Source organism: Podarcis erhardii (genome assembly GCF_964252035.2).
Source record: "Podarcis erhardii genome assembly, chromosome: 7".
Lineage (NCBI taxonomy): Eukaryota > Metazoa > Chordata > Lepidosauria > Squamata > Lacertidae > Podarcis > Podarcis erhardii.
In genome coordinates this window covers 76,850,430-76,873,659 of record NC_138511.1, presented here as the reverse complement: position 1 = coordinate 76,873,659, position 23,230 = coordinate 76,850,430, and the positions used below count along the sequence as shown (strand labels likewise).

The 23,230-nt window shown below is 47.5% G+C and overlaps 1 protein-coding gene across 1 annotated transcript in view; it reads left to right on the top strand.

Annotated features, from left to right (window-relative positions):
• IGLON5 (IgLON family member 5) overlaps positions 1-22,474 on the top strand; it is a gene marked incomplete at its 5' end in the record, with an annotated part of 130,128 nt that extends 107,654 nt beyond the window's left edge. Inside the window, 6 exon segments of the mRNA XM_081869258.1 lie at positions 6,109-6,341; positions 8,447-8,566; positions 11,843-11,974; positions 14,885-15,005; positions 19,659-19,813; positions 21,045-22,474. Of these exon segments, the coding sequence (XP_081725384.1) occupies positions 6,109-6,341; positions 8,447-8,566; positions 11,843-11,974; positions 14,885-15,005; positions 19,659-19,813; positions 21,045-21,145 (862 nt within the window). The 3' untranslated portion in view covers positions 21,146-22,474.
• Between the last annotated feature and the right edge of the window lie 756 nt (positions 22,475-23,230).

Sequence of the window (23,230 nt, the reverse complement as noted above, 5' to 3'; positions counted from 1 at the left end):
AAGCCATTCTGCTGAAGCCCCCCCCCCCCTAACCTGGAAATGCCCAGAGTGGACATGGCAGGAGCAGTTCCATGCCTTTAAAAACATTTAGATGGGGAGCAAGGGTTCCATTTTAAAATCACAAGAGAGATGCACACTAGGAGAGCAGAACCCTCCCCTCCTTTATGCTTATTTCCCCAAAATTGAGCTCAATCAGAGCTGAGCGCTAATATACCTTAAGGCAATTGACCTTGACAGGGAGAAAAGGGGAACATGATAGAAGTGTATGAAATTATGCCTGGTGTGAAATAGGGATGGATGTGCCTGTTAATTTTGGTTTCTTGTTTTCCCCATGTTGGGATCAGTTTCTCACATTTCTGCAGCCATTTGTGAGTTGTTGGTTTAACAAAGGAAGCCTCGTGAAAAATTGTCAATGTTTTAGTGCAAATTTCTACTAATATACACATGTTTGTTTGAAGTTTTGATGAATAATCATGTTTTGCCAGAAACTTTCCCCTATATAACAGGTGTGTGTGTGTACTAGCATACATATTTCTGCATATGTTCACCAATACATGCTCTCTCTTTTTGGCACATTAGATGGAGAACCACACTGGAGGAGTATGAATGAATGACTTGCGTGCTAGTTCAGAAAGTGAGAGCTTGGTAGTTTCTCGTTCCAATGCAAAGAAAATCAAATTTCTCCCCTATTACAAATGCGAAGCAAGTGGTTGGCGATAAATTTCTCTCTCTCTCTCTCTCTCTCTCTCTCTCTCTCTCTCTCTCTGTGTGTGTGTGTGTGTGTGTGATGGTCACCAATCCAGATGGCTTTAAACAAGGACTAGACAAACATATTCTCCAACTGCCCCCAAAATGCCGGGACTGTCACAAAAACCCTTAAGCCATCACGGCTTCTCACTTGGTCACGCCAAGTCCCGAATTCCCAAGGGACCTTCCCTTGAGTGCAGTATTTCAACGTGTTGCTGGAAGTTCAGATCCATGCGTCCCACTAACACATTTCTTAGATCTAGGCCTCCCGCTCCATTTCCCCAACTCAAAATGGCACCACTTCCTGTGTTTTTTTAAAAATGAAAACGAGATATGGGTCACTTGAATGCCCCTAAGAAAGTCTTTCACCATTTCCCTGCTTCTCAGTCGGTCAGTCTCCCATAAAGAAAGCAGTGGGTTGGGGAGCAAAGAGGGTGGGGCTTGTCCACAAAGCCGCTGCATCTGTGTCCCTGCTCCGGTCTCTGAGGAGGAGGAGGGACAGCGGTGGGCTGTGGAAGGATGGCAAACTACTGTGACCACCTGGCACTAAGGTGGTGAAACTGCAGGAGAAAGTGGCTGTGCTAGAGGTGGAGATGGGCACACGACAGAGCCATATGCAGCATGAGAAGAAGAAGGTGTGCCTCAAAGCCCAGGACAGCATCCCCATTTTCATCTGAGGAATGCTGGAGGGTAGGGACAGCACGATGGCTAATCTCTGGCTCCACAGCTGGAGGCAGCAATCCTTCTGCTGGACACTGAGGTCCAGTGTCGAGGGCCTTCTGGCGGTTCCCTCACTGCGAGAAGCCAAGTTACAGGGAACCAGGCAGAGGGCCTTCTCGGTAGTGGCACCCACCCTGTGGAACACCCTCCCACCAGATGTCAAAGAGAACAACAACTACCAGACTTTTAGAAGACATCTGAAGGCAGCTCTGTTTAGGGAAGCTTTTAATGTTTGATGGACTATTGTATTTTAATATTATGTTGGAAGCCACCCAGAGTGGCTGGGGAAACCCAGCCAGATGGGCGGGGTATAAATAATAATAATAATAATTATTATTATTCTGAATACTGGTTGCTGGAAGCAACGGGAGGGCAGAGTCCTCCCATGCTCAAATCCTGCTTGCTGATTTCCCACGGGCATCTGGCCGATCACTGTGAGAACAGGATGCTAGCCTAGATGGGCCCCGTGGCCTGATCCGGCCGTGTTTGTCTTTTGTTCTTCTCCTGCTCTTTTTAAAATATAAATTGCTTTGTTCACTCAATAGACATCAAAGCAGCCAGGATGCTCTTTGAGGGAATGTGGGTCTACAACATGGGGCGGGAGAGCAGGGAGAGCCCCCCTCCCCATGTACCCTCTCTGCACCCAGCCCCCTCCACACACGCTCAGCTGGAAGTTGTGAGTCAGCATGCGGAGATCGTTTCTCTGCCATTCCCCCCTTCCTCCTCCCCCCACCCGCCAGCCCCCCACTCCAAACAGCCTGCAGTGTGCCGGGTTCCCACCAGCCTGAATCAGCAGAGGCTTTGACCTACTTCCCAAGACCTCTCCCTCCTGCTCTCTCTCTGCAGAATAGAAGGGGGAGGAGGTGGAAAGGAGCCCTCCCTCCCTTGCTCGCTGGCTGACTTGCTTGGCAGGAATACTAAGCGAGCTGCAGTACAGAGCCTACATCTTTTGTTAGCTCCCAGGGGCAGGTCACCCCCACCCAGTACCCTGTCTCCATGGAGGAATTTTGGCAGAGCTGGAGCAGAGATCCAACTAGTCCAGTGCTCTCTCTTTCCCACAACGGCCATGGAAATGATGCCTTTCTATGCTGCCTCCTTTCCTTGGATGCTGAGATATACTGCAACTCTGCATGGAGGTTTTAAGATCCTGGCTCGTGGCTGCTGGTATGCCTGTCGTCTACCACCACCTTTTAAAAAGATGGTGGTTTTAAAAGGGCAACCAGACAAGCTCACAGAGGATAACGGCCTTCAGTGGCAACTAGGCATGGAGCCTATGCAATATATTCCCTGCTGCATTAGAAGCAGAAGGCAACACTGAGTACTGTGTGCTGGAGAGAGCATTTGAACTCATGTCCTGCTGTTAGAGTGCTGGTTTGCCACTGTGGGATTAGGGTGTTGGTTCAGATGGAGCTTTGGTCTGATCCAGCAAGGCTCTTTTTGTGGTTTTAATACTCTCTCCCCTAGCTGCCATCACAACTCTTATTGTGTCAGGGACTGGACTGAGGAGGAATGGTGCGGGCGCCAGTATAGATTCAGAACAGTGGTTTGCAGAAGGGCATAGTTCAGAGGCTGCAGAGTGGAGAAGCTGGGGGATATTGGAAGAGGAACAGCAGGAAGAAGAAGCACCGGGGAGAGACAACTGACAGACTCGGTGTCTTTGGAAAGCATTCCTGACCCACCTACCCCCACCCACCCCCAGGACCTGACATGCATTGAGGGTAGTAGAACAAAGATCTCAGAGGCAGAAGGGTCAGATTAGCTGACACAGGAGTGATGTAGAATAGGAGAGGTGGGGGGGGGGACTTTATTCAGAGCAACACCATTATTTAGGGAAGACTGCATTCCTTCATATCTCCCTGTGAATATTAATAAATTAAATGGTAAGAACTTTTATTGTTTTTCTGTTTCTTGGCTGCTACCGTGAGAGGGATCGGATCCCCCAAAGCCTGACATATTGCAGCAGTGAGTTCCACCCATTAATCCCACCTTCTGAAAAGAAGGAACCACTTCCTTTTTGCCAGTCCCAGAGCTAAAGCCCATCGGACTTATTGGGTGATCCCAATTTCTGTTACAATAGCTTTCTGCCATTCTGTATATTTTTTACGTGGTCCTACCTCCCGATGGCTGGCAGGAGGAAAGGGTTAAGCAGGCCCTACCCACCCACCCCCCACCCACCAACCAACCAGCCAACCAATATTTTGCTTTCCTTAAAGCTTTCCTTAAAAAAAAACCAGGAAAAATAACCAGGTATATTGTAGATTTGGCCCTTTCTGTCCCAGGAATCTGACCTTCTCCTGGACACTTTCGCCAGGCATTGTGCGGCAAGATGCCACTAGCAGATATCTCAGCTCTGGGTCCGTGGCAGAATGTGAGGGGCAGGGCAGGGTGTGTGGAGGAATAGCATCTATATAAAATATCAGGGTCAGCTGCAAATTCAAGGGGGGGACACAAAGCCCTCCCCCTCCCCACACCAGCTTCCCCCCAGTTATCTTTGGAAGACTTGTCCAATCTGTGCCTGACAGCTGTCAGGGACCAAGAAACGGGATTACTTAGCGCCCACTCGCCTTGAAGGCGAGAGAAAAAGCACTCCGATAATTAAATCTTGAGGCCGGGAGCCACAGGGCAAGGGGGGGGTGAGGAGAGAGAGGGGAAGGGAGAGAGAGAGAGAGAGAGAGAGAGAGAGAGAGAGAGGAGAAATGAAGTGGCAGGAATAGTAGCGAAATGCCAAGGAGGTGGGTGGGCAGATGCCAGGGCCTCGGAGAGGGTGGCTGCACCAAGAACACCCCAAGTCCATTTGCAAGGCAAGGGTTGCTTTTGAACGTGCCCGCGCAGGATTTAAATTCAGCAGCTGAGTTCACAAAGTCTGGGATATTTTAATGTCCCCCCCCCCTCTCCTCCCTCTCCCCAACACTCATTTTTTCTGTAAATCCACAGTTTGGAAGGTGTTCAAGTTTTTAGGGCTTGATAAAAAGAGAGAGTGTGAGAGAGAGAGCTGTAATAACATGGGCTTTTGGACTTCAAAGGGCTTGGGAGAGAGGGAAAGAGAGAGGGAGAGAACGAGAGAGCGCCAAAGGCCTCAGCAATCTGTGAGGAAAACTCAGGAGTACTTTCGTTCTCTTCTCCCTCACATGTTACAATGCTGTGTAATAAATTCTGCTCGGCTGTGTGCTACAGAGGCGGAAAAGGGCCCAGCTTTCCCTCGGATTACAAACCAGCGATACACAGAGCAGGATATTGTTCAGGTGCTGAGGTCCCTGTTCTCTCAAGGCCCCAAGATGGCGGCTGTTGCCTGGACTGGGGTGATGGAGGCAACCTAGGCCTTGAGGTTATGGGTGCTCCCTTGACAGGGCCTGGGTGCATAAATGCCAGTGTAAGTAGGCCCCGCTTGTGCTGTATATCTGTCCCTCTTTGAGGCAGATATATTGTGCGATGGCTGGGATTGAAAGGAAGTGGGATTTGATTAAGTTTGTCCTTTCTGAAATGGCACACGAACCGAAGCACAGCCCAACCTTTGAAACTTGCGCTTCTCCGAATTTTCAAGCCAAGTTCCCTAGCCAAGTAAAGTGGTACCTCAGGCTACATACGCTTCAGGTTACGTACACTTCAGGTTACAGACTCCGCTAACCCAGAAATAGTACCTCGGGTTAAGAACTTTGCTTCTGGATGAGAACAGAAGTCTTGCGGCGGCAGCGGGAGGCCCCATTAGCTAAAGTGGTGCTTCGGGTTAAGAACAGTTTCAGGTTAAGAATGGACCTCCGGAACGAATTGAGTACTTAACCTGAGGTACCACTGTAATACATGTCTGAAAATACATGTGTATCAGGGTAGAGCATGGCTGAAAATGCATACATTAGTGGGAAGAATCGCGCAGAAAGGCATGACTGGTGATAAGCTGTTTTTAATAGTGTATTTTACATTGCTGTAACCCACTCTGGGACCATTTTGTTGAAGGGGTGCATGATAATAAATATAACAGCAACAGCTTTGCGAAAACGTGCAAATTGCCTACAAATGTGCAACACTGGGAGAAATTCACACTAAAACGTTGATTAATTTTCATGAGAACTTTTTTGTTTGTTTTTTAAATAAATAGGAAACTGATGTGTGAATGTAGAGAATAGGAGACTTAAAAAAATAAATAAAACACTGAGAGGAAACTGAATTGAGAAACTCTCTCATTCCTACCTTTACCTTACTGACCTCCCTGACCCTAACCATCCAGAATATTTGAAGATTCGGAACAGACGGAATTAAGTATTTCTTCACACGGTACATAGTTAGACTTCGGAATTCGCTCCGACGAAAACTAGGGGTGGCCTCCAATTTGAATAGTTTTAAAGGGGGATTGGAGAAGTTCATGGGGGGTTAGAATATCAGCGGATATCAGAAGTTCATGGGGGGGGAGGCGTAAGGATAGCAGTGGGGTTCCCATAGACTTCCGGTTGGCCGCTGTGAGAACAGGATGCTGACGAGATGCATCTTTGACCTGGTCCAGATGTTCTTACGTCCATCGCAGCATCCCTCAGAATCCGATATAGGAGCCAGCCCTGCCCTGCCACAATTTCTTCTGCTGTTGCCCCGTTTTCATTCCATCGTTCTGCCGCTCACCTTTGCTGCTTAATTCCTCTCCTTTCTCTGCAGCTGCTACATAGACCAGCAGGTGACGCGCGTGGCGTGGTTGAACCGCTCCAACATCCTGTACGCCGGCAATGACAAGTGGTCCATCGACTCACGGGTGCAGCTGCTGACCAACAGCCCCTCGGAGTTCAGCATCATGATCACCCATGTGGACGTGTACGACGAAGGGCTCTACACCTGCTCCTTCCAGACACAGGACAAGCCCCACACCTCGCAGGTGTACCTCATTGTGCACGGTATTGCTATTATTATTACTATCACTATTGTTACTGTTATAATTTCATACCCACCCTCTACCAGCAACAGCCCCAGGGTGGCTTAAAAAAATTCGGAATTCAAAATCCTTTCCTGACGGCACCAGGTGTTTCTCCAGCAGTATTTCTCCAAATTGCCCAACTAGCAAAGGTGCAAAAGTCCTGCCATCTTTTGCATCTGACTGTGTAGGTCTAGCTCCCCAGAACTCTGCCCTCCATCTCAGAGAAGAGCTGCACTTTGGCTCGAGACAACTTGGAATCTCTCTCCAGCTGTCAAAACCAAACAGAGACTCCTCTCCTCCGCTGGTTCCCAGCCGCCTGCGGGATTTCTGCAGCATTGGCAAAAGCCACAACTGCAATACTAGCCTACCCCATAATTACACCCAGCCCCCCCCCCTTTTCCCACGGTTGCTGGAGCTGGGAAGCCAGTACAATAGGAGCTGATTGGACCCCGGTCCGGAACGAGGCGCCTGGGCGTCAGGAAACAGCTGTTCTCAGCTCCTCCATCATTCGCCGTCGCCTACGTCACCCCAACCTATCAGGGCAGACAATGGGGATCATTAGGCCCAGTCAGGAAAAAAGCAATTTCTTTTTCGGGGGCTCTTCCGCTGGGGCAGAGAAAGCAGCTATTGGGAATTAACCCCAAAAGCACTAGCCTGAGGATTTGATGAGGAGGCACTCAAAATGCAGCTGTTTCTGGGGTGGGACAGCTATTTATAACCAAAAAAAAAAAAAAAAAAAAAGGCAAGCAAAGTGGCTGACATCATGACAGGAAGACTAGTATGTTAGATTAGATAAATTTATTGTCATTGTCCGTATATACACAGTATACACAACAACGAAAATCAAACACCCAAGACCGGATTCCCACCCAAGACCGGAGCAGACTGCTAGGAGCAGACTGGGGTTGGCTGGGCAGTGTCCCACCATCCCAATGGACTAGCCTCCACTGTCTCTCTGTCTGTGTGGGCCCATCCTAGATAGTTACTCTTGCTCACTCCAGGGCATGACAAAACACTGAACATAATCAGTGTCAGCTCTAGGTTTTATGGGTGCCTCTATGCAAGTTGCCTTCAGCGAATGAGTCTTTCAACAGTGTTCCTGCTGCCCATTTGCTTGCCCTCTGCCTCCAGACCCAGTCTGCAGGAGAAAGAGGGCAAGACGAGCCAAGGGTATCCACAGCTCCTCATTGCACTTGCCAAAACTCATGCGGGTTGGAGAGGGCAAGCGAACAAACAGTCCCAGCAAAGAAGGATGGGGAGGAGCAGGGGCAAGGATTCTTAGAAACAGCAGAAGCAGATTCAGGGCAGCACGACTGGTACCTACACACAGGGCCCAGGGGGCAAGAGGGTGTCTTCCCACATCCTTCCCAAAGCCTAGGATGTGCTGGGCTTTGGGAAGGAGGTGTGAGGCTCTGAACAGGGTCCTAGACTCCTCCTTCCTCCTTCCCAAAGCCTAGTTAATGCTTCCCCAGTTTGGGGAGGAGGCAGGAGGGTTCTGAGACCCTGCCACAGCCACACGCCTCCTTCCCAAAGTCCAGCACCTTGCTCACCTGGCATCAACTTTTGGCCTTTGCCATATTAACAAGGTGCTCCCTTGCCCCCTACTGGAAGTTGAGGCTCAGCTGGTACCCAGTGATGCTGATACCTGGCATTACCACTGAATGTAATATGTAAGAAGAGAATTTGAAGACAAGCCTGTAAATGATTAGTAGCCATGCTAGCTATGTTCTGCTTGTTGTAGGCAAAATGCCTTTGAATCCCACTTGCTGGGAATCATGACTGGGGAGAGCAGTGTTGTGTTCAAGTCCTGCTCATGGGCTTCTCATAGGCCTCTAGTTGGCCACTGTGAGAACTGAATGTTGGCTTTGTGGGCTTTGGCTTCTTCTTATGCTCTTAAGTAGTCAAGCGACCAGAGCGTAGCTTTGCAGTCAAACACAATCATTTGTTAATTGCTGCAGGGCAACTGGCTGTTCAAAACCTCAGAGACACTGTCCTTAGGGTTGTGTCAAGGAAGACAGTGCCCCCTAGTGTTGGGAGGCCAGATGCACCTTGATATTCACTGCCTCTCCCCTCCAAACTCTGCAGTCCCTGCTCGGATCGTGAACATTTCATCAGCAGTGACCGTGAACGAGGGAAGCAACGTGAATCTGCTCTGCCTAGCAGTGGGGAAGCCAGAGCCGACGGTAACTTGGCGGCAGTTGAAAGGTAAGGGAGGCTGGAGAGGGGAGGGAGGCTGAGGGTATCCCCTTTGTCCCCTATTCTGGCAGAAACTTACTCACCCCTCTGAGCAACTGGTTTCCTCTGCAAATGAATGAAGGCAGGAAGAAGGAAACCTGTTTACAGATTAGAACCATATGAACCCACCCAGACCCTGAAATTGCCACCTGAGGCCCTTCTTTCTGTGCCTCCTCCATGGGAGCTTCAGAGTGTGGCAACATGAGAAAGGGCCTTTTCTTCAGTGGCTCTCCATTTGTGAAATGCTCTCCCAGGGAGGCCTGCCTAGCACCTTCACTGTTCTAGGTGCCCAGTGAAAATGCTCCTCCTCAACCAGGCTTTTGGCTGATTAGCATTGTATGCCCCTTTAAATGTGTTCTTTAAATGTGAGAGGGGGTATGGGTTTTCTTTGTTCCGGTTATTGTTTTTATTATGTCTTTTGTGTTTCCGTTTTGTATTTTTATGCCTTGAGATCCGCAGATGAAGGGCGGTATGCAGATCTAATGAATAAAATAAATAAATAAAATAGAGCCGACGATTGCCTACATCTCAAAGCAGATTTTGCCCCAAATAAATGAAACTCGTACCCATGTATATCTGTTAAGCAGGTGAAATTTGGTACTGGGTACAGAAATTAGCACCTCCTCTTTCTTTATTTTTTTAAAATAAGTAAACAAACAAACAAAGTTTCCACTCCTTAAAATTGTAGAATGGGCTTGAAAGAGTATCTTCAATGGTGAGTGAAATCCCAGAATTGTGGCAGAAAAGATATTGCAGTGGCAGAGAGCCAGTGTGGTGTAGTGGTTAAGAGCGGTAGTCTCGTAATCTGGGGAACCGGGTTCGCGTCTCCGCTCCTCCACATGCAGCTGCTGGGTGACCTTGGGCTAGTCACACTTCTCTGAAGTCTCTCAGCCCCACTCACCTCACAGAGTGTTTGTTGTGGGGGAGGAAGGGAAAGGAGAATGTTAGCCGCTTTGAGACTCCTTAAAGGGAGTGAAAGGCAGGATATCAAATCCAAACTCTTCTTCTTTTTCTTCTTCAGAGAGTGAGAATCTAATCCCCTGCTAAACATAGCCCCCTCGCTCCTCCCCATGACTTCTACAAGGCAGTGCTTAATTATTCCAGCTGCAGAATGCAGCTTTTCCTCTTTTTCTTGGTGCAGAGCTTTGATTTGTTTATCAGCAAGCACAGCTCCACCTCGTAGGCAAAGCTGCTCCCCATGCTTTAGCACACATAGCTTGTGGGGTGTGTGGGATTTTCACACTTACGATACTGGGATTTGATTTTGAGTTTTGACGAGTTGCCTAAAATGTGTTTGAGGAGTGAGGAGAATTAAGCAGCAATTGAATCTTGCTGGGAAACCTAAGATACAGACTCACAGGAATATGGAATAAATCTTCACCTGGTTTTGATGAATGAGCAGTATCGTGAGCTGCACAGGGGTGACAAGCTGCTCTAAACCCTAGTTCGTGCCTAGTGTCCTCCCAGGCTTTTAAACTTTTTAAAAAGCCTTTCAATACCTTAAAGCTGATATTGATTCCTATTTTAGTCTCTAATTTGGTAGGGTTTCGGGTATTTTATCTGTACCCTTATAAAAATGTGTGTGTGTGTGTGTGTGTGTGTGTGTGTGTGTGTGTGTGTAAGCATGTGTTATTTAATCTGCTTTGACGTTTTAATTCATGTTGTGCATTGCCTAGAGGACTAGTTGAACAGCTGGCTAATAAATGTAAATAATAAATAAATAAATAAAACATATTTCAAAGGCATTCCCAAACATCTCTACAAAGGCAGGAAGATGAAAATAAAATCAGGGGCAAATGGGAACACTGATTTCCCCAGGGACACAGTTCCCAGAAAATAGGCGGCAGACCTTGGAAACACAAATGGCGGCACGAGTCAGCATCCTTGGATAGAACCTGACATTGCTGGTAGCTGCCTACCTGCCCTCCTGCTTGCTTGTCTCTCTGGGGCTGGCCACGTTAGGCAGTTCAGAAGCTGTCATATTGATGTCCTCATAAAGCCCTGGTGAGGTCCTACATTGGGGCCTTATGCCGGTGGTGCTGTGGTCTAAACCACTGAGCCTCAGAAGGTCAGCGGTTCAAATCCTTGCAATGGGGTGAGCTCCCATTGCTCTGTCCCAGCTCCTACCAACCTAGCAGTTTGAAAGCACGTCAAAGTGCAAGTAGATAAATAGGTACCGCTGCAGCGGGAAGGTAATCGGCGTTTCCATGCGCTCTGGCTTCTGTCACAGTGTTCTGCTGCACCAGAAGCAGTTTAATCATGCTGGACACATGACCTGGAAAGCTGTCTGTGGGCAAACGCCGGCTGCCTCAGCCTGAAAGCAAAATCAGTGCCACAGACCCCATAGTTGCCTTTGACTGGACTTAACCATCCAGGCGTCCTTTACCACTGCCTCACCTATATTGTGGCCTGATGATGATGATGATGATTTATTTGTACCCTGCCCATCTGGCTGAGTTTCCCCAGCCACTCTGGGCAGTTCCCAATCGAGTGTTAAAAACAATACAGCATTAAATATTAAAAACTTCCCTAAACAGGGCTGTCTTCAGATGTCTTTTAAAGATAAGATAATGGCTTATTTCCTTCACATCTGAAGGGAGGGCGTTCCACCGGGCGGGCGCCACTACCGAGAAGGCCCTCTGTCTGGTTCCCTGTAACCTCACTTCTCGCAATGAGGGAACTGCCAGAAGGCCCTTGGAGCTGGACCTTGGTGTCCGGGCTGAACGATGGGGGTGGAGACGCTCCTTCAGGTATACAGGACCGAGGCCGTTTAGGGCTTTAAAGGTCAGCACCAACACTTTGAATGTCAGAATGGTCTTGCTGCTCGCCACTGGAGCCTGCTGTAGTCCCAATTGGGGTTGGGTTGTGGGGTGCTGGTGTCAGACGGGTGCATGCTGGTGGGAACTCTGAAGGTCCCTCCTTCCTCGTGCCAGCCTTGCTACGAGAACAGGGGTGGTTGGAGCTCATCCATTTATCAAGCCCCCGGGAGAGAGGCCGTCCCTAGTTGCTGGGATGTGTTTGGCTTGGTGGGTCGCAGGTTGTGCAAGCTTGTCCCCCCCCTTCTAACCCACAACCCCCTGTGCTGTTGTCACAGCCCCGGTGCGAGACAGCCCCTGCGTATCCGAGGTGTGGATAACAGTGTTGCTGTCATATGTGTTTTCTTGTGTGTAAGTCTGTGTTTGTGTCTGTCTCCCTACTGCTGGCCCTGACCCCCTCCCCGCCACCCCCCTCCTCCCTCCCCAACAGATGGGTTCACCAGCGAAGGGGAATACCTGGAAATCACGGAAATCAACAGGCAGCAGGCTGGGGAGTACGAGTGTATCACAGTGAACGGAGTCTCAACACCTGATAGCAAGCGGGTCCTCATCACTGTCAACTGTAAGTGGTCCTCATATTTGCCTCCTAGTTCTGTCCCCTTCAGCCAGATCAAAGGTTGCAATGTTTGGGGCCTGGAGCTTCAGCTATAAAGTTAGGGATGGACGGATCTGTCTATTTCAGTTTTCTAAGTCCCCTCCCCCCACTCTTATCATAACATTGAGTTGCAAGGGACCCTGAGGGACATCTAATCCAACCCCGCGCAATGCAGGCATCTCAACACGCAGTCCCACATCCAATTTGAAACCGTACCAGACTCTGCTTAGTTTTACAAAGATGTTATCAGGTTTTATTGCTGTTTAAATGTAATCATCTACATTTTTGCAGTAATTTGTGGTTTTGTTTCTTTAAAACCCTCACGAACATTCGTCAGAATGTTTAATACAGATTTCTAATGCATAACTTTTCATGTACAATTTTTTCCTTCATATACATTTTTTACAAAGTGATTTCCCCCAACATAATACATTTTTTTGCATATTATTTCCACAATTATATGCATTTATATGCACGCTTTAGTCTTGTGCATACATGCTGTGCATACACTTGGCTGGAGTAATTTTGCAATGGGGCATATGGGGTGTTTGATGGGGAGGGTTCCCCCTTTACTCTTGTGCATCTTGTTTAGTTGGAGAACTGCATCACAAAATTCGGACAAGTGTGAATTTCAAAGGCTTGCTGTGTTTTGGTTTGAGAAGTGGGTCTTAGGTGACTTCTCAGTGAAATGCAAACAAAACTGAATTTCTCCTCCAACCCTAGCTGAGACCCAGCCCTTAACTGGGAATCAGGAATGCAGAATGACTCCAAAGGTGAGCGTGGAGCTGCAAGTGTTTTCACTGCCTCCCACTTCCCCATCTTCTCCCCAGCTTTCAATCACAGGATATTAACATCTTATGTACCATGGGACTGACCTTTGCTCCCTTAATAATGGTCTTTTCTACTCCTCCCCTGGCTAAACTACACATTACTTATGAGATTATTGACTGGATCTCTTGTAAGAGATCCTGGCTGGATCTACACTGATCTGTAAAAACGCTATTAAAGGCTATTTTTAATAATGTCCTATTGCTCTCAATGCAATTTCCCAATGGCAATGGATCACTGCTCTGCAGCGCACATTTTAATAACGTGTTTATAATGCTTTAAATGATGTGTACAGATGAGCCCCCTGATCCATATAGATATAATTCAACTGCTGGGGTTCCAAATTAGAAGTGGCCCTGGGAGAGGGATGCTTAACTCTTTCCCACCCTATCTTGTCCCTAATATAAATCACCTCCAAGTTTCTGTTAGCCCTGAACTGGGAAGGGGATGGAGGAGTTTAAGTATCATCCTCTTCTTTCTGAGACATCACTGGCCAATTCTCACAACCTATTTGGCAACATGGATGCTCAGAGCTGGTTTACACACATGGCGGAATGAAGTAATAAGGATTTGTGAGTTGTTAGGCTGGGCTATAGCACTTCAGGCTGCTGGCAGTGGGGGGAAAGATGGCCTTTAAGATGTGCAGAGCCCAGATTTTCAAAGGTTTTATAAATATTGACCAGGCTCTTGGATCGATGGCTTGAAAGGCTAAAGAAAGTTGGGGCAAGTTCTGGGGCACTGGAGCCATAGGCTTAGGATCACCACTTCCTCTCTCTCTCTCTCTCAGCAGAGGCCTTTATGATACTAGGTGAAAAGGCACATATTATGCAGTTGGCATTGTCCCCTTCCCTTCCCTTAAATCTGTGATAGTGAAAGAAGCAGCAAAAGGGCATGAAGAGGAGAGGGGGTTTTTTTCCTTCCTCCCTCCTATCACTCCCTTGCACAGGCAAACATTGTGCCATGGTGTAGAGGTTTATGGGAGATGTGGTTCTTCCAAAGACATCTTCTTTTGGAGGGTAATAATAACAATAATAATTTTTTAAAAAATTATTTATACCCCACCCTCCCCAGCCAAGACCAGGCTCAGGGCAGCTAACACCAAATATAAAAACAATTGATTGAAATACAGCTTAAAAAAACAAGATTAAAATACAATATTAAAACATTAAAATGCAACCTCATTTCAGTAGAAACTCAATCAAAAACTTTTTGGGGGATAAAAATGTCAAGTCTTCACCAAGGCTGGTCCTACATGGGCCAGAAAAAAGCCAGGGAAGTCCCCAAATAAGAGTTCCAACACAGAAGAAGAAAGGAAAAAAGAAAGGGAATCAAATTAATTTCAAGCCAAAGGCCAGGCAGAACAACTCTGTCTTACAGGCCCTGCGGAAAGAAATCAGATCCAGATGCCAGGGGAAGGTCTGTCGTTCTGTGGTAGAGCATCAGCTTTGCCTACGGAAGGTCCCAGATTCAATCCCTGGCATCTCTGGGTAAGAAAGCCTGGAGACCTTCTGTCAGTGTTGGCAGTGCTAAGCCATGTGGACAAATGATCTGACTCAGTATAAGGCAACTTCCTATAATGTTATGATAGGGGAGCAGGGAATTCTTCTCTGACTCAGATTTTTATGCAAGTCAGAGAAGAACTTTTGGAACTTGTACAGCTTTACGCTCCCCCAAGTCCATACCATACATTTACAGTGATATGACCCCACTTTCAACGGCATGGCTTCCCCCAGAGGATTCTGGGAATTGTACTTTGTTAAGAGTGCTAAGGGTTGTTAGGAGGCCTCTGTTCTCCTCACAGAGCCACAATTCCAAGAGTGCTTCAACAATCGATCTCTGTTCACAGGGAATTCTGGGCATTGCAGCTCTGGAAGGGGAACAGGGCCTTCTTAAGAACCTTCCCCCTTAACAAACTACAGTTCCCAGAATTCTTTGGGGAAGCATCTCTACCAGAGGTTGGCAACTGGCAACCATCTGTTGAAGAACAGCTAAGACACTGCATATCATGACTAATACATGCCTTTCACATCAACTGTTGTCTCTTCCCAGACCCTCCAACCATCACAGATGTAAAGGACTCACGTATCCCGTTGGGAAAGAATGCACTTCTGCGCTGTGAGGCCATGGCTGTGCCACCTGCAGAATTCCAGTGGTTCAAAGACGACAAACAGTAAGTCATTCTTCTGCCCATTTCTTGGCCATGGCCAGAGATCCATAACATTGATATCCCTCCAATATGTTTGGGAGGGGGAATCGCAGCTTAGCGGCTTTGCAACAGGGAGATCCTAGGCTCAGTCACTTACATCTCCAAGTTGAAAGGATCAGCTAGCAGGGAAGGGGAAAGACCACTGCCTCAGACCAGGCAGAGCTCCTGCTAGGGGTCCAAATAGCCTGACCTGGCATAAGCAGCTTTCTGTGTTCCTTAAGGACCTGTTGACACAAGCCATTTCTTCTCCCCAGGGCAAAATTGGTGTGGTGTACCCACGTGGTGGAATGTGGTAATAATGTGGACCGAACTAGTGCAGGTGTAGGGGGTGTGCGTTTGAATGCTCCTCCATGTACAATGACAAAAGGCCCTTTAAAATACTTGGAGTAAAAAAGACCTAGGTACAGTGGGGAAAAAGGTTCTAACTTTGGCCTGCTCCCTTTATATGCTAGTTTTCTACTTGCAGGGATGTTTTCCCCCACTTTTTGGCAGCATTAAAACATGACGCCCCCCTCCTGCCATCTGAAGTGGTACAGTCCATTCTGTAAACTCAGTATTGGTTGTGCTGTAGGCACAGCCCAAGCCATTGTGAGTGGGGAGGTGGGGAGGGAATTCTCAGCAACCTTCGGTACCTTGCAGTTCCCTGGATTCTCTCTGGGAACCAATATCTTGCAAGATAAGACCGGGATAGGCTTGCATCAGAGGTGCATCCCAATTCCCCAATCAGGGCTGGCTGCTGAGCTTCTTGATCTTGTTTCCATCTGGCAAGACAGTTGTTACTCTCCAGCAGCCTTTCTCAAACTCGGGTCCCCAGATGTCGTTGGACTACAACTCCCATCACCCCTAGCTACCAGGACCAGCGGTAAGGACCCAAGTATGAGAAAGTCTGCTCTGTAGTCGTCTTTTTCTTTGCCCTCCTCCAAACTCTACTGTTTAAGCAAATAAATAAAAAGCAAAAGGCATTACAGGACTGGCACTCAAAAGTCAGTGTGGCAGCACAGGCAATGATTGCAGAAGGTCCCAAATTTAATCTCAGCAAAAATGATCAAGGTGGCAGGTGATGGTGATGACCCTTCTCTGCCTGAGATCCTGGGGAGACGTGGCCAATCAGAGCTCTGAGATAGGCAGGCGGATCACCTGACCTAGTAGAAGGCAGCTTCTCTCCCCCCCCCCATGTAACTTCGCTGTGTGTCTCATTAGTTAGACAGCACCACATGCTTTAACCTTCCAAATGGCAATCTTATTAAACAAACCCACGGCGCGTACTCATGGTCGCTTAACGCAGATTAATTTGTAACTCTCCAAGCAGAACACGGCCCATCAGTCACGTATAGTCCCCCATCCCCCGGGGGACTTGATAAACCATGTGGTGTGGTTGCCTGCCTGGGATGGGGGGGGGGAGAGGAGAGCTGTTGTCAAGTCCCCTGGCAGGCCCTGGCGTGTGATGAGTGGGTTGTGTTCACCTGGTATAGGTGGGAAATGGCAATTTGTATAGGTCTGTAGCAGGCGTGGCCAATGCTGTACAGCCCACCTGGTGGTGCTGTTCTGCAAAAACTCTCATCACCCTTGACCATTGGTATGAGGGAGAGATTTGATTTAGTTCACGTTTGATTTATTTCACGTTTAAAGGGGAACCCAAAATATCGAAATTCACGCTTTCCCGAATTTTGCAATGCAGTTCTGCAGTCAAGCGATGGGAACAAAGGTTGGGGGCATGTGCTCATTTTGCACAGGGGTTCCGTTCCTAGGGAGCCTGTGTAGGCAGAGTTCGCATAACCCCATTCCACCCTGTTCTGCCTCTGTTCCGCCCTCATCTGGGCTTTGGGAAGGAGGTGCGGGGGCTCTGGCTGGTCCTAGAGCCCTCTCACCTCCTCCTAAATATGGGAAAGTGCTAACTAGGTTCTGGGAAGGAGGAGGAGGGCACTAGGACCCTGTCAGAGTTCTCATGCCTCCTTCCCAAAGCCCAGAGCCTCGCTTACCAGTCTTTGAGATAGCATCCCATCCCCCCCCCCACCAGCTCAGCACCCAGTGCATGAGCACCACTTGCACAGCTTTAAATTTGCCCCTGGATTTTGCTCTTTTCCATGTTTGCATTCATTTGTCAACTTGGTAGGAAGGAGTAAGTGCTGTGGAGAGAAAAAGGCTCCTGAAGGAAGAGGCGGAGGGGGGAGGGGGAATTTCTGCGCTTAGCTGAACAGCTGAGGCCTCTCTTTCGGGAGCCGAGTTCTGGTTCTGCAGGGATTGACACCTGACAAGATGATTTGCAATTATCTCCAGATCAGCCTCCCAGTTGTTTCCCTCCAGTGTTCCCGCGCTAGCTTGGTGATAACAGTTCATGGTTCAAACCTCTTGCGTCTCAGGGGGGCTGTTTGTGGTTAGAACTGCTCAGCGAAAAGAAACCATGACTTTTTATCTTACTTTATTAGGAAACAATGACAGAGCTGTGGGCGCACTGAACATCAGACGCAAAAAGTCAGGGTGGAGGGTAGGAGGAAGCCACCCAGGAACACAAGGATATATATGTGTGTGTATATATATATATATATATATATATATATATATACACACCCAGTGATTTGATAGCTGTCAGTAAAAGCAATGTGGAGTTTATACAAGAAAATTGTTAGAAGCCATAAAATTATGACGTTCTGGTTGATGAACAAGCAACTGGAGTTTAATTTGAGCTGGGGCTAAGGGCCAAATAGCATATTCCATGTCCAGATTCTCCCAATATTTTTGTTTTTACTTACAAAGCAGTGACAGAGGGCTCTAAATTTGATCAGAGTGGTAGCATCAGAGGGGAAGGTGGTGTTTAACCTGAAAGGCTGCCACACTGGTGAAGGCAAAGGATTGTCCTCTGTTGCCCCCAAAGGGCAGGGTATTTGTTTGGTTGAACATTAAGAGAAACCTCATGACTCAGCTTATTAATAGAACCCCATTTCCTATAGGGGTGGTGGTTTCTCTGTGAGTAGTGGTGGGACAGCCATTTGTAAAGAATGCTCATTTTCGATAAGGCTATCAATGGCTACCACCAGGTTGGTCAGAGGTGATAATGTTGCTAGAAGCCACAGGATGTGTGAGGGTTCTTGTGCTCGGGTCTTGCTTGTGGGTTTCCCATAGGCATCTAGTTGGCCACTGCAAAGACTGGACACTTCACTAGATGGGTCATTGGCCTGATGTGCCGGACTCTTCTCATGTTTTTATTTTTGCTCTGGAACTCACACAACAAGCAGGAGATTGGACTAGATGGTGTAGATTTTGGGCAAAGTGAGATGAATCACATAGATCTTCATGGAAGCTGAACTGTAGGGGAACGGAAGCGGCAATGATTGAGAGAAACCAAGGAAGGGCAGAAATTGTCTCCTTTTCCCATCCCTTCTTGTAACCAGTTGAGCCAATAACCAGCACACTGCAGACCAAATAAAACTCCTGCTCTTTCTGGCTGCTCAGGAGTGCAAAAACAGGGATGGTGGTCAAGCAAGGGGAGGGGGGGAAAGATAATAACATGGTTGCTGGGCTGCATTCAGTTTGGTGAGTCACGGGTTTTGCAGCTGTTCAAACCAAGCCAGGCTAGATGGCTTCATAGATTTAAAACTCGGGGGTGAGGGGAGAGGAAATAGCTTGGATAATAGGAGAGTCTGTATGTGGAATACTTTGCCTGGTAGGAGGGCTGGCGTGGGATATACCATCCTTGCTGCCACATTTAATAAAGAAGAAGCTTCCCTCTCAGGAGTGGCAAGCAACAATACGCATGTGTGCATGCGCATTCACACACACACACACACCACTGTATCAGAGAAAAGGAGGCAGGTGAATCCAGATCTACTGCCGCTGTGGGGGTTGTGGTCCAACAGATGATGGATCGCCTGTCTGATAGGCCAGAGCAGAGATAAACAGCCACTGGGACTGTGGGAAGGTGGTATAGATAGGTGTGGAAACTGCAAAGGGAGCCCTTGGACTGCACTGGCCAATTCAGCCTCCTGTAGCTTTTGATTTCTGGGGATGCCTTTGAAGCACTCCCTGTCCAAATGCCTCCCGGGATTCGAAGGCTCCCAAAACACCTAGCCTTGTTTCCAGAGCACCTCCAAGGATGCATGAGCAAGCTGCCCCTTTGCGATTTCTTGACTTGGTTCGGACTGATACCTATGTGCGGTTTGCCAGAAAAGTGTCCCCTTTTGCATCTCCCCTGCCCACTTCCTCTGTCCCTGCTCCTCTTCTCCTCGCAAGTTACCAGCGGCGATCCAAAGTGTTTGCGCCATGGTGCAGGGAAAAGGATCTAGCAATGCAAATGCGCAAGAGGGTAAAGACCCGCTTTTTGTGCACTGGGATTTTGACCACGCACAGACATGCCAGGGCACGTGAGCAGCTTCCAAGGGTTGCAGTGGTGGGAGGTGCGAACTAATAAACAAGGGCCATCACTGGAAACTTATATCTCTTTAACAAAGGGCTAACTCTCATGCAAAGAAGCCAGGAAATAGAATGCTGATCGTGGGCAAATCAGGGACAGGGCATGAGATCAGTTGCAAGCTGGTATTTTCTATAATTCCCCATATTCTCAGAGCACAATGCTTTAACAATGTTACCCGCCCATGCTCTCCTCCCACTCCCTTTTCCTAGCAGAGTAATTGGCGGCGTGGATGGACTGCAGATACAGAACGAGCGCACTCGTTCCATGCTGCTCTTCAGCAACGTCACCGCTCGTCATTATGGGAACTACACCTGCCTGGCTTCCAACAACTTAGGCTCCTTCAATGTCAGCTTACGGCTTATCAGTGAGTCTCTCTTCTCCTCTTCCTGCTACCACCTCCCCCATCCCTGATGGAGGTTGTGTCTTGACTGGGCCCACTATGAAGGGCCCTTCTCCTCCCAATGGCAGGTTTGCCTGCCACCACTTGCACCCTCAGTTTGGCTCCTAGAGCCACTGGACTGGCTGGGCGTATGAGAAGTAGCGTGGGTGCGAGAGAAATTTGATCCACTTTGCATTGGAAGGTGAAAACTAGAACTTCCCAGAACAATGTTCAGCCTGCTTACAAAATACACCCATCGCTGAATTTTGCAACGCAGCTCTCCAAGCAAGTAAGGTGTACAAAACTGCAAGCACTAGTAATGTGTGCATTAAAAAAACATGCATCGGTTAATGACAATAGTATACACAAAAGGCATAATATTAGGGGAAATTGCTTTGTAAACATGTTACGGTAATCAGACAAAATTGCAAAAAAAATGTGTTTATTAGGAGAAAGGTGTAAGGGAGAAATGCACACTATGATGGTGGTGAATTTTAAATTATTATTATTATTATTATTATTATTATTATTATTATTATTATTAATTATTATTATTTGTACCCGCTCATCTGACTGGGTTGCTGCAACCACCTTGGGTGACTTCCAACAAATATAAAAGCACAATAAAACATCAAACATTAAAAGCTTCCCCTTCAGATGGCTTCTAAAAGTCAAATAGCTGTCTATTTCCTTGACATGTGATGGGAGGGCGTTTCACAGGGAGGAAGCCACTACTGAGAAGGCCCTCTACCTGCTTCACTGTAACATCACTTAGCTTTGCAGTGAAGGAACTACCAAAAGGCCCTCAGAGCTGTACCAAACAGTGGGGGTGGAGACGCTCCTTCAGGTATACAGGGCCAAAGCTGTTTAGGGCTTTAAAGGTCAGCACCAACACTTGAATTGTGCTCAGAAAAGTACTGGGAACCAATATAGATCCTTTAGGACCAGAGTTATATGATCCCGGTGGCTGCTCCTGGTCATCGGTCTAGCTGCCGCATTCTGGATTAGTTGTAGTTTCTGAGTCACCTTCAAAGGTAGCCAAATATATATATATTTGGAAAGTGATGTACAATTGTGGAGAACAGAACTTCAAAGACTGGAAAAACTGAGACACTGAGGGAACTCAAAATTGACACATTTGCCTAATCCTAGTAGAGAGGGCCAATTTTATTTCTAACACTCCGGTTAAAACAAACCCTTCTTCTCCTCCTCTTAGGACCAGGTTCTCTGGACAACATGGCAGCCTCCAGCATGGAATCTCCCCTCTTCCTGGGCCTGCTGTCATCCGCCTTTGTGACTCTGCTGTTTAAGGTTTAGGGCGGCTGGGGAATTGAAGCAGAAACACGGAAGGAAACAGGTGAAAGGGAATGAATCCAAGAGAGGGAGAGAAAGAGAGAGAGGGGGAGGCATCTCTACTTTCTGGAAAAGATGAAGAGAGAGAGAGAAATGAAATTTATCAAGAACCCCATCACTGTGAGGGATAGAAGAAAACAAAACGAAACGGAAAAAAAATATGCATTTGTTTCTACAGCCATTTATCTTCACACTCCATCTCAGACACTCCCAGTTGAACTTGTTATTTAACACAACCGAAAAGACACAGGGCTCTATAGGGTTGACTGCAGACATTGCTCACCCCACCCCTCACCTCTGCGACTTAAATGGAACAGCAACATTTTCCTTCTTGGGCTGACGGGACCTTTCGTCCTTCGAATGCACAGACCCCGGAATACCGATTTCACAAAGGGTTTTGTTCTTTCTGTTATTTTAACCTCCTTTTTTCCCTTTTGGTTCCTTCTTTCGCTGTTGTTTGGGAGCAAGGATTTCAGCAGCTGACAACATTTAGGAGCTTCCCTTTTAATTATTATGATTTACAAGCTGGGTTGAGAACCTCCATAGGCGGTGGAATTCCTTCTGCCCCCTTCCAGATTCATTCAGACAGATTTGCAGGCCATTTGTTATTATTCTTTGCAGCCTGGGGCCAGGAAAACTATCAGCAATATTTGGAAGGCTGCTGAGCTCAGCCTAGGCAGGAAGGAGGTCTCCTTTGGGGCATTGCGAGAGAGGCTGACATCATATAAATGCACTCCGCCAAAGCTGTCTGAGGACCAGCACTGAGAACCGAACCTGCAGCCCTTAGACACGACGGCATGCCAGAGTCTTTGGAAGAACTGTTAAAGGTCATAGAGCCAAGTCTGCTAAGTTTTTTGAGGCATGGAATTTCCACCCTTTAAAAAGCAGGGGTAAGAATGACCTTCTCCTGACAATGTTGATTGCCAGGTAACGTTATGCGGCCTAAAGAGAGAAACGAGGAAGAGGGAATGGCTGGTTTAATTCTTTGTTTGGCCCAGGAATTTTCCTGCTTTTGACAGTGATTGGGTTGGGTTTTTGTTTTTGTTTTTCATTCATTGGGGGTGGGGGGTATATTTCCGCTGGAAAAATCATTGCTTGGAACATCTGCCAGCTCTCTAAAATCAATGGTGTTCTTTTTCTGTACTTTTCACAAAATCTTTTCTCGGCAATTTCCTTGAGCTAAGGACTCCCATCCCCCCCCTCTACCTTTACACACACATACACATATGCACAAACCCACACCAGTATCTCTCCTCTGTATCTTTGTTGAACAAAAGCACCGTGGCACTTGAATTCTTCCTTATTTATGTCTTTATTCTATTTCCCTTCCTCTTTTCTTCTTTGCTCTTCCTAGTTCTCGAGTCATTATTGCTGATTGTATCTCGGGACCCCCCAGCCCTGACTTCAAAGGCTCCCTTTCAGACGGAATTATAATCAGGGTTTTGTGTATTCAGCACTTCTGCACATGCACCACACACACACACACACACACACACACACACACACAAAAGTCCAACGTTTGGGATAGAATTCAGCATTCGGATATGTCATAAAAATAAATAAATAAAAGTTTCTAGTCCTTTTGTAAAGATAAGCTCGAGAATGTGTGGAAAATACCAGCGGGTATCTTTGTGGATGTGATGAGGCATAGCTAATCATAGATCCAGAAATGCAAGCAGCCTGGTAGAGTGGAGATTATTCATCTTTCCACAGCCTGTTTATTAAAAGTCTCAGTAAAGGCAGTGATGCAGATAGGTACAGTCGAACCTTGGAAGACGAACAGCTTAGTTCCCGAACATTTTGGCTTCCGAACGTTCTGGTTTGCAAACTATTTTGGAAAGCTCAATGTCCGACGGGGCTTCCGTGGCTTCTGATCGGCTGCAGAAGCTTCCTGCAGCCCATCAGAAGCCGCGCTTTGGTTTTTGAACGTTTTGGAAGTTGAATGGACTTCCAGAACCGATTCTGTTCAACTTCCAAGGTATGACTGTACTTTGGACTTTGAGGTCCTCTCTTTAGGTAGCAGTGTCTATCGCTTCACTTGCTTCACAT